At 30.3% G+C, this 16,719-nt stretch overlaps 2 protein-coding genes across 3 annotated transcripts in view; one reads left to right on the top strand and one right to left on the bottom strand.

Annotated features, from left to right (window-relative positions):
* LOC125827081 (serine/threonine-protein kinase SAPK3-like) overlaps window positions 1-16,719 on the bottom strand; it is a 106,478-nt gene that overhangs the window by 23,572 nt on the left and 66,187 nt on the right. The window lies entirely within an intron of this gene.
* On the top strand, window positions 2,827-9,188 carry LOC125827086 (calcineurin B-like protein 1). Of its 2 annotated transcripts, none has more exons than XM_049506448.1 (9): window positions 2,827-3,020; window positions 4,066-4,206; window positions 4,889-4,971; window positions 6,293-6,352; window positions 6,630-6,738; window positions 6,849-6,901; window positions 8,433-8,513; window positions 8,726-8,838; window positions 8,923-9,188. In XM_049506448.1, exons 2-9 carry the CDS (start codon window positions 4,128-4,130, stop codon window positions 8,984-8,986), a joined length of 642 nt encoding a protein of 213 aa, XP_049362405.1. In that variant the 5' UTR covers window positions 2,827-3,020; window positions 4,066-4,127; the 3' UTR covers window positions 8,987-9,188. The 2 variants fall into 2 exon arrangements, with proteins under 2 accessions (XP_049362405.1, XP_049362406.1); XM_049506449.1 differs by having other exon boundaries at window positions 2,844-3,020; window positions 4,071-4,206.

Below are 16,719 nucleotides of genomic sequence, written 5' to 3'. Positions count from 1 at the left end.
AAAAAATTGAACATAAATTGTACTTGATATGTTCATATCTCTCAACTACTCTTGCAAATAACCTATAAAGTAGAAAAAAAACATACATTAGTGAGTAAATATTAACTTAGAAGTTAAATGCACTAAGATAAAAATTAACAAACATCACTAACTTCTAACTATTTACAAGAAAAATCAATAGTTAAATATTATTGAATAACGAAATTTAAAAAAGTTACCACAAGTTTGAGTCAAAAATACTTCTAATAAAATTTAATCAAAAAAATTATAACTAGTCCACTTGACTAAATATTAATAACTAATTGATCAAATTTTCCTAAGTCCTCAATCAATTGGACTTGATATCCTTCAGTCATGTGAACGAACATTTTGCAAATACTAAGATTAAGAAAGTGCGACACCGCCAATGAAAATTGTCTTTTATCAATATTATGCTTAGTCATAAGATTAAGACGTTTTTTTTTTATTATGAAAAATCAAAAAAGTATTACTCCCTTTGTTCTCATTTATATTCACCAAATGAATTTCTACTTTATCATTTATATTCATCAAATTTAAAGTGATAATAAATTTTATATTGGTGAGAATAATACATTTTAAAAAATAATGATGTGATTATAAATTTTATTTACATATGAAACAAATGGTTAGTAGATATAAATGTGGGGTTGTTTTAACAAAATATAAACTCATGGATCAATTATTGTATTAAAATATCTCAAATCATGATATGAAATCACATGGTGATTCCATATCATGGTTTTTGGAGAATATGATATCACCTCTCATGATATGGAATCATGAGATGAAATCAACGTAAAATCGCATGTCCAAACGCTGATTTCATCTCACGACACCATATCGTGATATGATATCGCATGGCCAAACGCCTACTTAATATTGCGATATTCATTTTGTCATGATTAGACATGGAAGTGCCACTAAAAATAAATTTTAAAGCAATGTTAAAGTTAAAAGCTTATTCAATATAATAACAAGATACATTGTTGGAACAGGTTAATTAAAATTAATAGAAAAATAAATATATAAATTAATAAGACAAATTAAAATACTTTTTAATCCATTTTTCTTATGAAAGAGAGGATTTACAAAATACTAAAAGCGTTATCCAATCCTTACCTAATACAAACTCTTTCCAACTAATCCACATTAACGTATTTCTTCATTTTTTATAAAATCAAATAGGCACATGTATTTTTCTTTCATACATATAGAAACATAAAAACTTTTACATTTATTGATTATTTTGTTTACTAAATAAGCCAAACAACGCAGTGTAATTATTTCTATTAATAAAAAATGTTTAGTCTGTATTAGCACGGTCATATATATGTCTTAAATTATGTGACCTAAATAAAACTTTAAAAATACTAAATTTTCAGAAATATCATTGATTAGAAGACAAATAGTTGTCTGCTTCGATATAATAGTAATTCTTTGTTATAGCCCCTTTTATATAGTATACTTTCGGTCTTAATTTATATGATTCTTTTTTTTTTTTAGTCCTTTTCTAGAAGTAGGGGTGTGTATCAGTCGATTCGGTTTTAAGTATTATTGGTTCAGTTTATCAGTTTTTGATTTTTAAATTTGCTAAACAGATTACCAAACCAATAAGATATTTGTTACCGTTTTATCGATTTTTGGTCTTTAATGATTTGGTTTTTGATTTAACCAATAAAAAAATATTTTCAAAACAAATATATGAGTTATCTAACAATTTGACGTGAAATAAAAAAGAGAGAAATCAAATTACTCATTGAGTGTAAAAGTTATGCTTAGTGTAGTAAAAGTATAACAAATACTCACAATTCACAACCTTAGCCGTTGCCTAACCCTTGTCGTCGTTGCAAACCCTAGCCGTCACCATTCTTAGTTCTTTAGGTTTTGATGTTGTGAACATAAAGATTAAAGTAATACTAAAACCTAAAGGGTAAATGCAATTGTGTAAGGTCCTTATAATTATAGTCTAATACAGTGATTATATTGATATTTTTTGTTTGATATTTATGTATGACTAAAAATTAAAATAATAAATTATTATATCTTAATAGGTTATCGGCTAAACCAATATTAAAAAATCAAAATCAAACCGATAACCCAAAAATTTATTTTTATAAAACTATTAAATAACCATTAACCCAATAACAATAAATCAATAACATTTTTTTTTTATCGATTTATCGGTTGGTTTGATTTTTACACATTCCTACCTAAAAGAATGTCACATATTATATTTAGTAATAATTTAATTAATGCCATTTTATCATGAAATAATTTATAGATACATAATTTATTTTACACTATGGTTTTTAAAATATTTTCCTTTTTCTAACTCCGTGAACGGAGGGAGTAGTAATTCATCCTTCTTTAATTATAGATTTTTTTTAAAAAACAAAATTACTTTATAAAACACTTTTCCCTTACACGCGTCAAGTTTTCGAATCAATTTAGATTCTACTTTTTCTAATTTTATTTTAATTATTTTCTTCCATAAATCTAAAGCCACATAATCAAAATGAATTAGTGGTGTTATTAGTAAGACTGTTCCATCCTTAATTAGAGATTTCAGGTTCAAATTTTAAATACGAAGAAAATCCTATTAAGAGCGTCATCCCCCGAATGAGTTCTGTAGTATGCGATCTTGATTTAATCGGGCTTTAATGTGAGCTCTGAACACTGACTTAAAAAAAAAGAAAAGAAAGACAAACTGTCCACGTGGAAAATCAATTTCAATTCCACTCTCTTATAGATGCGCGTGTTCATCACGTACCTCCACTAGTGTCTATTTCATTGTCCCTCTTTTGTTCTCTTCTGCTCTCCATCTCTCTCAGCTTCTTCTTCTTCTTCAAAAGAACAACTTTTTTTTCTCTGAGAACCAATCACAGCCGTTGATCATATCACCGGTGTAGATGTGTGTGTACATATAGATTACATAGATATACACACATTTATTCATGGATTTATCAAAACCCCTTTGAAAGTTTGCATCTTTTTGTTTGGTATGTTTCCAACTTTCATCTTCTTTTTTTTCGATTTTTTTTGTATAATGTTTGTTTTGGGTATATGGATTTCTGAGGGTTACATTCTTTTTTTTGGGGAAAAAAATTTAAGGTTAGTGATGTGATTGAGCGAGAGAAACGATGAGAAGTACTGAAATTTATGACCCCTTTTTGGATTTGAGATCAAAATTGAAGCTTTCACATGTTAAAGTTTTGATCTTTGCTTTTGGTATTAAGAATTTAAGTATAGGTTTTCTTGAAATTTCACTTGGGAGTGTTTTGGTGACCCTATTGGTGGTGATGGTGGAGTGGTTTGTGTGGGTGTGGGTGGGTGGTTAGGGTTAAAAAGACTTTTGAATCTTGTGGGGTTAGACTAAAGTTACGTAGAATGTATCCAAATGTCTTGTTGTTTTACACATGTTATGCGGAAAGTTAGAATTAAAGAGTTTTCAAAAAGAAAAAAAAGAGATTCTTTTTGAAACAGGCTAAAAAGGAAAGTAAAGACAAATAAATTGAAACTGAGAGAGTAATTGTTTTGTATGTTGTGAGATTACACGGGGTATGTTGTTATTGTGTTATTTAACTTTTTATTGCTTAAGTCCACTGTTTGCTTCTTGTCACTAGGAACAGGTTTTAGTTGTTAGTAATTATTCTTAGTCTTCAGTTGTTGTTTTTTGTTATCGTTCCTTTCGGATTTAGTTTGCCATGTTCTTAGGTGGGTGATGATTTTTGAGTAATTACTAATGTTGCTGCTTAAAAAACAATTCATTGGTAAAACTCGGATCTTTATGAGGTATCAATGAGGTGGCGGAAGTGAGAAAAATATGAGCTTGTATAGTATACAACATTTGTCCACAGTTCAGTTACTTCTTATGTAAGATATGTATGGAATTGATTTGTATTGGTTCTTTTTCTATCTTTTGTTGTGGAGAGATAGGTCATATTGGATTTGCCGGAGTTAATGTACTAATTGTGTTGTACATTGGCATGTGGTTTTGGTTCGTGTAATTTGCAACGTTAAGATGGTTTTGATGGTCTATTGTAGTGAAGCTGGTTTCTAGGCGCTTGTCTAGTCGTGCTTCTTCTTCAGTCACCATTCTCCAGTAAATGGGCTGCTTTAATTCTAAGGTGAAAAAGCAGTTCCGTGGACACGAAGATCCTATTGCCCTTGCATCCCAAACAGCGTGTAAGTTACTAATTGATGCTTTAAGTGTGTACATATTATGTGATACATTTTGAACTTGTCTCACGAATAAAGTGATGCAATGAAAAAGCAGTGTGTTTCTGAATAGAAGTCTAAGCAATGATCTCAAGTTTCCTCTCCATTTTTAAGGTGCTAACACCATATACTTTGTTTATGCGTTGTTTGGAGTGTCTGTAGTTTCCTCCTCGTATTGGAGGAGGCACGATTATTATAGCGTTCTCCTATCTTAAAGATCTGCAATAGCTTGAGCCTTGAGGTGTTTATTTCCGTGTATGGTGAGATGAGTTTGTGAGCTTGATGAGGAGGAAATATATGAAAGAAGAAGCAACATAACCAACCTAGAAAGATGAAAATTTTGAATGATTTCACCTAAAATATAAACACGGATGTCTTGTGATCTATGCAAAAGATTTCCTGTGTAGTACTAAGAAATAGAACCAAAAGGTACTTGGTTTACAATCTTCCAGTGTAGGCTCTATCCTTAGGTTTGTTGGTTTTTCCCTTGTTAATTTTAATTTTTAATTACCTAAAGTCTGAGAGTTAAAACATTAGACAGTTGTAGCGCGTAGTGTGCTTACACAACTGGGATTCCTTTCTAGTATCCAACCCTCCTTCATTCCTTTCATTTATTTGTTTAACTTTCTCTTGTTTTCTGCTTTTGCAGTTAGTGTTAGTGAAGTTGAAGCATTGTTTGAGCTGTTCAAGAGTATCAGTAGTTCGGTAATTGATGATGGGCTAATAAGCAAGGTAATTCTGCTAAACTGGTGAATCTAATCTTGTTGGTGGTTTTTAGTGAATCCTGGTGCATCCTTTCAGATGAGTTTCACAATTATTACTTTCATAACTAGGCATGTGATTTCTGTGTCTCTAATCATCACGTGGTCACTGTTACACAGTTCTCTTTTTTCTTTTCCGTCTTTGTAATTTATAGTTGATCACCAGAAGGGGGTAGCTTTTGAAGAATTTTTGGATTGGTAACAATAAATTGAAATGCATTTGTTATTTACGGGTATTCCAGAACAAGCATTTCTAGATGGAAAAGCAATTGAGAAAGTTTCCTTGGCAATGCCTAAATGGTCGTCCTGTTGTCTCTTATTGTCATTTTTCCTGGGCATGAGGTAAAAGTTATTACTTCCCTAGATATTTAGTTCGTAGTTCCTGTCACATCCCACACTTGAGGTTCTTGAGAAGGTATTTGCTAAAACCGTAGTGTAGTAGACAGCTGAACTTTCATACTCGGGCTTCGTTTGGCTGTATTTCAGCATCCTACAATTCAGCATTACATAATGTCGCACAGTTCTCTTTGGAAGCAATCTAATTGTATAAACAGTGACAATGTTGTTATATTATTGCTTAATTTTTCCTTTTTAATAAAAAAAGATCAATATAATTTTCTTTTCCTAGATGTTGAGTTTCATTTGGTCTGTCATATTATACACCTTAAGGTCCTAAGAAATTGTACCTCTATTGGTGGGAAGTAGCACGTATACAATTGATTAGTCAAAGATATGCAAAAGTCTACTCGAATTCCATTGTTATTTAAAAAAGAAGGATCCTTGGAAGTTATAAAATATTTGCTTAAACTGCATGGTTGTAGTAGACTGAAGCGTCATTTATATTGGCGGTTTTTGGGTCAGTTTTTGCATGCCTTTACTAATTAATTGGACACCCTGTCTAGCCCACAAGCACATGTTACTAGCATAATTCTTCCCACTAAGATTGGAGCAGGTGGGCTCACAAGTCTCACCTAGTATAGCAGGTAGGTTTTGAACCTGGGACCTCCCAAGTTTTTGTGTCCATGCCTCAACCACTATGCTATGCTTTCGGGGTCGGGGACATGGCTGAAGCATCATATATAGCTTTGTTTGGCTGAAGCATCATATTATAGCTTTGTTTGCAAATCTTTTGGCTTACTGCAAATTCAGCATTATGTGATCTAGTGTAGTTTTCCTTGAAACAATGTAACTGTGATATTACTGAACATGTATTATATATTACTTTTGATGATTAATTATCAAAATATAAATATACTTTTCTTATACTTTGAAAAATCACGGTGGATGTGCAGGAAGAATTTCAGTTGGCTTTATTCAAGAACAGAAAGAAAGAAAACCTTTTTGCCAATCGGGTAGGATGCTTCAGTTCGTTTTGATAAAATACTGGTTGATTAGCTCTCTCTGAGACTTTTAGCATCCTATATTACAGTTGTTCAGGTATACATATATTGTTATGACTTATGTATATAAGTTATAACAACAGCTGTAGTGATATCCAAATTCTGGTGATTATAGGATCACATGCAGAGTTGGCAACATATTATGTTAATGTATATTTTTGCATGAACAGCTACTAAATTTTATTGAATTATGGGATTTTAATTTTCATTTGGAACTCTCTGCTCGTAGATTTTTGATCTCTTTGATGTGAAGCAAAAAGGGGTCATTGATTTTGGTGATTTCGTGAAGGGACTTCATGTCTTCCACCCAAATGCCCCACAAGAAGAGAAAGTCAATTGTAAGTTACAGAAAAGATTACTGTATATTTGCCGGTTTGACTTGTTCAATTTACTGCATTATTAACATAAAAGTAGTCTTATTGAAACTCAAATTTTCTCTGCCATGCAGTTTCGTTTAAGCTTTATGATCTAGATGGCACAGGGTTTATTGAGAGGCAAGAGGTATCTCACTATTTCCTTACATACTTTCTCTTTTTTCTCTGTGGAAAAGCAACTTTATATAAGCATCTCATTATTGTTCGACTTGCTGAAGAGTTGAAGTTGTATCTGTCATGTTGCCTAATTTCTTTGTGGCACTGAATGTAGTGCTGTCCGCTGACACAAATAAGATCCCTTTCATCTTATTCTGTCTAGAGAGCATAATGAATGCTCCCCAAATTTTCTGCAGTGGATAGTTAAAAAGCCAAAAACTGGGGAATCTTAGTAGCTCCTGACTTTCACCTGTTGGTGAGGGTTCGATTCCCCACCTTGTAATCCCCTCTCCCATTTCCCCTTCCCCTACCCCTAATTTTTTCTTAAAATAAGCCAAAATTCTTCTTTTCCTCTGGCACTTTTAACCATGGACAATCACTTTAAGATATTTTATGACCAAACACGGGGTTGATTACAACTCACTTGTCCCTTTTTCACCAGAAAATGAGTATGAAGCTGTTAAGAGAAATAGACCTTGAACCTAACTCAACCCGGAAAGCTGGCTCAAGTGAGGTTGACCAAGACTATATAAAAGATACGGCAACTTATGTCCTCAACTAATATGCGAGTCTGCATTGTTAGCCGATTTTCAGCATTTCCTGCCTGAGTTGTTGACCATCACCTGACCTCACAGGGAGGCCCCTTGTCGAGTGATTCTCCCCCAAAAAAGTCTACATGTGATGTTCCAAAAACAGAAACATGTGATTTATTAATTTTGAACCCATTGTTGGGTGCAACCAGGGAACGACTATCAACTAGTTTGAAAAGTTCTTCCATTTAGTAATGGAAGTTATCCGTTGTCACTTTCTAAGGGTATGGTAGAGAGGCATGTTACCAATTTCAAAACGGTTTGGTAGAGAGGCTAGAGAAGGTGGACATTATTTTTTTTTTTATAATGGGTGAAACTTGAAAGTGAGACATCTTGGGACCTTTGCATGTTATACCATATTAAGAAACTTAATTCAGGCCTTAGGGCTAACTGCAGCCACAAAACTAGCCCCAGACCTTATAAAGAAACTACAATTCACACCCTTGACTAATGTGAGAAACTTTAACTGACACAGAGGCGATGATAGTATCAGAGGGCAACTTGATTTTTTCTTTCTAGGAATAGAATACCATTCAATATTTACTCTTCCTTTCCTGGTCTATTTTTCAGTTGCTTTGTGCCTTATATTTAGGTTGTAATATCACTCATACGAGATGCACTTATCAAAAAAGGAATTGAAAAACTTTTGTACAAGACTTTACTGAGGCATTTCCATCTACTTGTATTTACTGAGTGGCTTATTCGCCTAAATACAATCAGTAGCGTTCCCACCCTTCTCTTGAAATTCTTTGCAGCTATGTAGGGACTTGAATCAGTAGGTTTTTGGTCTATTTACTTTTACCTTCTAAAGTTGATGAAGGGTTATGCCAAGATCATACGATGCTATAATTAAATTCTTGTTTCTAGTTTGATGTGTACAGGTTTTTTAATTATCTGCAAAAAAATTGGCAGGTTAAACAAATGTTGATTGCACTTTTATGCGAGTCTGAGATGAAGTTGGCTGATGAGACCATAGAGAGTATACTTGATAAGGTAATTTACAAAATGACTCTTTAAACTTTCACTGTCCTAGACACAACCATAGAAACCTCTATTGTTCTGTCTAAAAAGAGGGCCCCGAGGTTAAGAGACCAATTCATTTTGCGTTACCAGGAGAAGGCAGTTTTCATTCACGGAACTGTTCTCTTGCTTTTATTGTTCTCATAGAATTGTGAATAACCATAGATTGTTATCTCTGTCTGTAGACTTTTGTGGAAGCAGACTCAAATCAGGACGGTAAGATTGACAAATCCGAATGGCAAATTTTTGTGAGCCAAAACCCTTCACTACTAAAGATAATGACACTTCCCTATCTAAGGTAAACCACAGTTTCTCAACTAATACATCAGGAATACATTGGCTGATGATGTTGTCGTCTGATGAGACTTTGTGTTTTCCGCAGGGATATTACAACTACTTTTCCTAGTTTCGTCTTCCATTCTGAAGTTGATGAAGTTGCTACATAACACTAGGAAATGTAGTTCATTTTTTTCTCTAGCTAATTCGATGTGTGAAATGTTGTTCTAGTTTTGGTCTTATTTTAGAGATACAGGAAATTTGAGCTGATGATAATGCTAAGTGTATCACGTCGCGTAAAGAGGGTTCCACCCTCCTATTGCAGAGTGATTTTATCATTGCTAAACCTGCTGATAGATAGTGTGTACTTTTTATCAATCAATCCTTCCCTTTACATGCTATAATTGTAATGCATATGTTAAAGGTTGTCTTTTTGGACACAACTGATAAATTGGAACGATACAGAAAAGATTACGTACAATTCTTGTGCAAGGAAATGTCTAAATTATTTCCCCATAGCAATCCTATAATTAAATAAATTGCTTTTTGCCAACAACATAGTTGATCGTTCTGATCTTTCATACACGTACGAAGCTAGAAAAATAGAGACGGAAACAAACATAAAAATTCCACCCCAACAAAAATAAAAGGAATAAGAGGAATCTATAAAATTTTGAATTTGCTTTTACTTTTTACTTGTATAGATGAGAAGAAATTTTGAGACTACAGCATAAAAAAGATATAGTACTATTCTTCATGAAATTTCATAGAAATGAAGCAATAAAGGACTTGCATTCAATGTTCGTGGTCCTAGCCTTGCCTAAGTCAAACCTAGAAGGCTGATTTTGTGTGTTGTAGCTTTCGCTACGGTTCTGGTGGGTGCCCTTAACCAAGCCAGTGCTTATGAGTTGCCTAAGTCAATCTAAAAGGTTGATTTTGTGTTTCACGCGTCATGTGTAAATCTTCGAAGTTTTTACAACCCTAGATATATATATAGAGAGAGAGAGAGGGGAATCGACAAATACAAATTTTGATCAATTGATTGATCTCTGAATATATTCCTTTGATAGTTCTTAGACTATTTGTTGAGGATTTACCAAAAACGATCTGTCTCTCTAGCCAGTCGGTCGGAAAATATAGGGGTAACTAATCATGAGAATCTACGATCTAAGGTACATTATTTTGATGCTAATTAACATCCTCAAATCCACTTCTTCTGATTGGGATCCTTTTCATTTATTATTATATTATGATTCTGATCCAATATTATTTAGTTTCATCATACTCATAAATAAGATTCTTTTACTTATATCACTTTCCTTTATTTTGTCCATCATTTCTATTAGAATAATCCACATGACTAATTATTCTAATCGTCCTATAAGTATAGAAATACAATTTGGAAATTTTTCCAAGTTCTTTAGTATCTTTGTTATAGTCACACTTTTACTCCCACAAGTGTTATTTTGGTATATTTTTTTCACTATTATTTTATTTTCTTTATTATTCATGTCTTGTTCTAATTGGATTTCTGATTTATGGGAATGGACTCTTCACATACTCTCAACAATTCCTGTCCTTACAATTTCTATCCGTGCTCAACTTGATAGCAATGCTGGGAATAATTACCAACTACCACTCTATAGGACACTGCCTACTATTACAGATGCTACTGATGACACAAGTATCGAGTAACTTTTGTTACGTTCGTCAAGGGTTTATCAAGACTTCATGAGCAGTACAATCACCATTTTCTCCTTTCACAATGTTCTCGTGAAGTTGCTCACGAATCAAAGTGTGAATGTCTTTTCGAAGTCTCACAAACACTTTTTGATCGGAAATGAGGTGGGCAATTTATGTATTTTGTTTATGTGTTCTATCTTTTTTCCTTATATTTTTTTTTTCACAATTTTGTCTGCATCCACTAGAAATTAATCAAGGTACAGACTTTTGTTATTCATTTCACACATTTTAATTAAATTTATGTCGCTAAAGCTCTTGATCAAGTTGTAATCCATTTAATTAATTAATCAATCATTGTTTAATTTTTTGGTCCTTGTTTCTTTATTTACCTTGAGGGAGACGAACGTGAGAAAATACAAAGAAAAAAACCAAAAAATGATTTTCTCGTAAAGTTCTACAAAATTATAATTATTCGATCAAAAAAGATAAACGGAAAAGAGTCAAAAATACCCTTAAACTATGTTACTTGAACAAAAATGTACTTAGTTGATAGTTTGGTAAAAAAAATGCCCTTGTTTTCAATAGTTTTGTCCAAAAATGATCTTATTGTTATTTAATGGGTCAAAAAGGCCCCATTAAATTCACCCTTCAACTTGTCCCGAAAAATCAGTTACTCGCTTAAACTATCATGACAACCTATTGCACACTTATTCTTGTTAAAAGTGTAACTAATACCACCTTAGAAGTGACATAAAAATAAAATTAAATAATAAAAAAATAGGCACTTTTGAGTCGAAAATAAAGTAAAAAAAAAACTAATTTTTTGACCCCCACCCCGCTCTATTCTCCTCCTTCGTGCTCACCTTCTCTTAATTCTCCTTTAGACTTTTTCTTCTTTATTTTTTTCTTATCACAACTCTACAATTTCTCACTCAATTCATCATTACTTGAGAATTCTCCACTAATTAGTGTACTTAGTCTCGTTTCGCGCAGTTATAAAAAGAATTAAAATAAAATTACATACTAATATCAGTAATTACTTTAATAAAAAGAATTTTTTATTAATCACAGAATTTCATAGAAGAGAAGCTATGAAAAATATTTAGGTTAGCTATGAAATTCATTAAGAAATCAATATATGTGAACTTCTAAAAGTTAAATATTAAAAATAAATTTCATGGAGAAAAAGAGAAGGTAATATTAGAACTACTGGAATGTAAACTTGAGATGTGATAGTTTTTTTCTTTTTTATTTGGGATCTTTTTTAGTATAATTTATCTATATTTATGTAAACTTGAAATTTGATCGTTCTTTTCTGCTTCTTTATGATCTTTTTAATTATATTCTTATAATTTTTTGACAATGTGTAAACTCAGATCGCCATTAATAGTTATTATCCATGACTACATCGTTAGCCCAAAACTATTTTTAATCATCATCCACAATCACTATGACTTGACGTCGTCGTCACCCAATCATCACATACTTTAATTATTTTTATTGTACAATATTAGATTAATTTAATATTAGATTAATAACTTTTTAATAATTAAATTTTAAATAACAATAAGTTTACATTTATGATGAAAAATAACAATCTTAATTAGTTAGTTTCCATATCTTAATATATTATTATTATTATTATATTTAGGTTCAGATATCCAATTATTTTTGGGACAGCTTATATTGGGAAAGCAAAAGAATGTAAGAAAATAAATTTAAAAATAAACATAAAAGAGAACAAAAGAGAGAATTAACTACGCAAAAAGATTCAAAAAAATGACGCATACAAATTCCTATTTCTTTTAATTTTGCTTGGCTTATACACAAAAACATTAAAAAGTATATTTCACAGTTTAAATAAATACTATATTCAATATAATAAATTCCTAAGAATAAAGAGTCACAGTAATTAAGAGGATTAAGAATGTGGCTTTGGACTTGTTTGTAACATAATAGGAGTAATATTTGTACATTATTACACTAATAAAGAACATTAATTATAGAAAATGAAAAGACAAACAAATTAGAGTTATTGAGACAGATATTTTATTATAAGTAAATAGAAATCAAGGAAACCAACTATATTTTTAAAATTATAAATTAATCGCAATTTTGAAATAACTTGAGAACTCCTGGAAAACAACAAAGATGAAAAATATAAAGAATGCAACTTGACTTATTAATAAACAACCTGAAATCTCCTAGAAAACAACAAAAACAAAAAATTTAATGACGGCAATTTTACACATTAATAAATAATTTGTTTTTAATAAAACCAACTATATTTTCAAAATTATAAATTAACGTTACATTCTCATGTTCTATCATTTTTGTTAATAAAAATTGCTCCACCAGACTATGGAAGTATATGTACGTATTTCTTTAAGTAGCATTTCGATATCCATTGACTCTGCTTCTATGTTTTAAAATATTATAGCCCACAAATACAATAAACTAATATTATCAACAAAAAAGTGAGAGATGAATTTACTTAAACAAATAATTTTTTTGTAGAGTGTTATCAGTATAATATAATTAAATTATCTAAGAATAGAGGTCTAAAGAGAATTAATTAAATAATTTTTTTTAAGAAACTCAAGATTTATATCTTCACGAACACAAACAAATATTATTAAATGTATGATTTCAACAAAAAAAGAGTTGTAATTATATTAGACATATAAAATTATTTTACCTTGTAAAATCAAATTATGCAAGAATGTCTAACCATTTTCATTATTGATATATCTCCTATGATCTGCAAAATATGATCAAATAAGTTTAAAAATTATCTAGCAAAGAAGAAAAAGATAAAGAATAAAGAGAAAATTGCATTTAATCATAAGTCCTGCTACACATAATCATTTTTGACAAAAACATAAATAATCCAAAAGAAAATAATATAATAGAAACATTACTTCTTAAGCACCTAAAAAAAATAAAGAATAATCAATTTGAATCTATATAGCTCAAAATCCATTAAGCTCCATCTCTGGATGATTTCATTTCATCCTATATACAAGAGTCAAGAAAAATAATAACAAATTATTAGTCTTAAAATGAATCTCCATTTTTATGGTTATAAAGAGAATCATAAAGATAACAAACCAAAATAATTTATCCGGAAGAAACAAAAATATGCTTTGACATATTAGCCTTACTTGCTAATTAAAAGTAATATATGAAATCATATTTGAAAAAGATAATGCACCTCAAAGCTTAAAAATATTGTAAATAACACACAATTTTATTGTGATTTTATAGTGTTAATATAACCTTCTACATTAAATAATTAGAGGTTATGAATAAGAAAAGCTTGAGAGGTAATGAATATGAAAGGATTGGGAGTTGTGAATATTATTAATACTAATTTAAGAATAGAATTTATAAAATTGAAGAGGTATAACTTAAGAAGATGATTTTGCAAGAAAAAAATAATTAAAAAAAATAAGAAAAAGTGTCAAGAAAAGGAGAAAAAATAAATAAATATGAATGGAGACCATAAAGAGGTGTCACATCACCTATGTTCCTCCTTTTTATATATATAGATTTCTCACCGATTCACCAAAAAAGGTAGTACTTTTGGTAATCTAAATTTTACAACCCATTAGCATCAAAAGAACATTGAAGAGTCAACCCCTAAATTTCCAAACAATTATTATCAAGAAAAATTAATTGCTCCCCACCCTTATATATCAAAAGGGTAATAACTTTGATTTAATTTGCTATCCATGTCCCCCACCCCTTCACCAACCTTCCAACCACCACTGCTATTCCGTTGATCTTATTTGTCGCCATGATAGTTTAAACATTTAACTGACTTTTTAAGATAAATTCAGGGGTGAATTTATATCTTTTCCCTAAACATTTTCTAATTAAAAAAATCATTATTAAGAAAAGAATGTGTTTAAAAGAATATTAGAAATAATATATTTATTTGAAAAATGACATTTTTGACCCATTAAATAACATTAAAGATATTTTTGGACCAAACTATCAACTAATGACATTTTTATTCATTTCAAATAGTTTCAAGATATTTTTTAACATAATCCAAAAAATAAAAGAAGAAAGGAAGGAAAAAGACGGAAACTATAGTAGTAGTATTATAAATGAATCTGTGTCGATCATAGTGTTTTTTTGCAAAAATTGGCAACAAAGAATCTTAAAACATACGAACAATTACAATGGTACTATCTATATATGTAGACTTTTTTCTATCTATCCCTTTACAAGATGATTGTAATGCATATGTTATTAAAGATAGTCTTTTTGGACACGTTAGATAAATTGAAACGATACAACAAAGATAACTAACCATATGATTCTTGTGCAAAGGGGTGGATCTACGTTGTTGAAAGGGTTGTCACGTGACATAACTTTATTGGAAATTTTACTAAAATATACATATATATTTTTTAAATAGAAAACAGTAAAACGATATAAGGAATTAAAAGGACATTTTCTTGTACAAAATTTCTCGCAGCACAAGTGGTTAAAGCGCTTATTTTTTGTTTTATTTTTCTCTTAAATTTTAGTTTTAAATTGTTTTTCTCTCTCTTAAATTTTAGCTTTGAATTAAAAAACGTAGGGTCGTTATTAAAAACCTACGGACCCACTCTAATTCATTCAAAATATACCTGCTACTTTTTATTTTAGATTGAAATAAAACTTACTTTATCTGAACCTCTACCGACAGATGCGCTAATTGCGTTGGTCATTGTGCATAAAATCTTTGAGTCCTTTATCAATTAGAATTATAGCTAAAAAAAATTTATTGTTGACTCTTTCTATTTATATATTCGTGACTTTGAGTTTCTTCAAAAAAAAAAATAGTTCATGTTCATTGTCATTCGACATCTCGAATCTCCACATTATGTTAGTATTTTTGTTTTGTTATTCTTTTTTTTATTATGTGCTTGAAGTTTTATTTTTATTTGTTCATAATAATTATTTTATTTTATTCTATTTGATTTTGTCACAAATTTTCCTCTTGAGTCATTTTTGTCCTTTAAGTGGTGAAATCACTTAGAAAAAAATATGTGTACGTCATTACTTGTGCAAAAACGACACGAACAATCAAAGAAAATAATGTCCAAATTATGTTGACATAGTAATTATGCATGCGCTAGAGAGGTTTAGAAGCTAATTAATTGCACATTCAAGCTACTTAATTAAGTGAAAAGATATATAATCACTTTAACGAAAGTAAGAATAAGCTCAAAGCTTGAAGCTAGCATAAAATATACATATAGACAAAACCCACGTAAATTTTTGTTGTATCGTATTGTTACGTTCATTGGTAATAACAAAAATTTTCATTTTGAATAACGATTTATTTGGAATGAAAAGTCTTATTTTTAATCCTTCACCCTACCGTTTTATAGTAGCTTTACTACGTATCCTACTTTTTTTTAGGTTTTTTCGTCATATTGTTGATGTGTGACATTATACAATGACGGAAAATGATATAATCTACCCAAACATTGTATTCATTAAAACAATACAATACAATACAATACATAAAGAAACAATACGTAGCAACCATCCAAACAGAGTACCTCAAAAGTTGGAGAGGATTTCATATGCTAGAGTGCTTGATGAGATGAATGTAACTGTTCCATTGATTTACGATTACATTATATGTTATTAATACACATAATCTTATAAAGATCTTGACTAGCTCAATAAATGAATAATAGTAACAAATTAACTATTTTTAATATAATCCTCTCACATGATACAAACAACATCTTCATATCGAGAATGAGTCTTTCTTTTTCTTTTTTTGCAAAAATTAAAATTATGATTATTACTTTTATGAAATATAAACTTATGTGCCAAGTTTAAAATTAGAAAAAAAAAATTGAAATCACAAATTTAGAATCGACATCTTTAAGGTGAACTTGTGATAGGAATCAAAATTTCAAAACCAACACAAATTTCAAATTGAAACTTCAATTTTGAAGTCCAAATTACACGGCCCAATGGGTCAAATATCTGAAATTTACTCTATACCACTTTATATTCATATATCTCGGGTATATCTTTGCATATCACAAAAATCTTTTGCTTGATATACATTGATATATTTAATAGGGAAAATTACATGAGTTGGTAAATATTACTAGTTTATTATTCAATGAGAGTATAATTTCATTTAATTATTGTACGTGACTATAGTTTAATATATTTTGCTATTAAATATGGGGCACAC

This window comes from Solanum verrucosum, unplaced genomic scaffold (genome assembly GCF_900185275.1).
Source record: "Solanum verrucosum unplaced genomic scaffold, falcon-dt-bn FXZP01000060.1, whole genome shotgun sequence".
Taxonomy (NCBI): Eukaryota; Viridiplantae; Streptophyta; class Magnoliopsida; order Solanales; family Solanaceae; genus Solanum; species Solanum verrucosum.
This window is presented reverse-complemented; position numbering and strand designations above follow the sequence as displayed.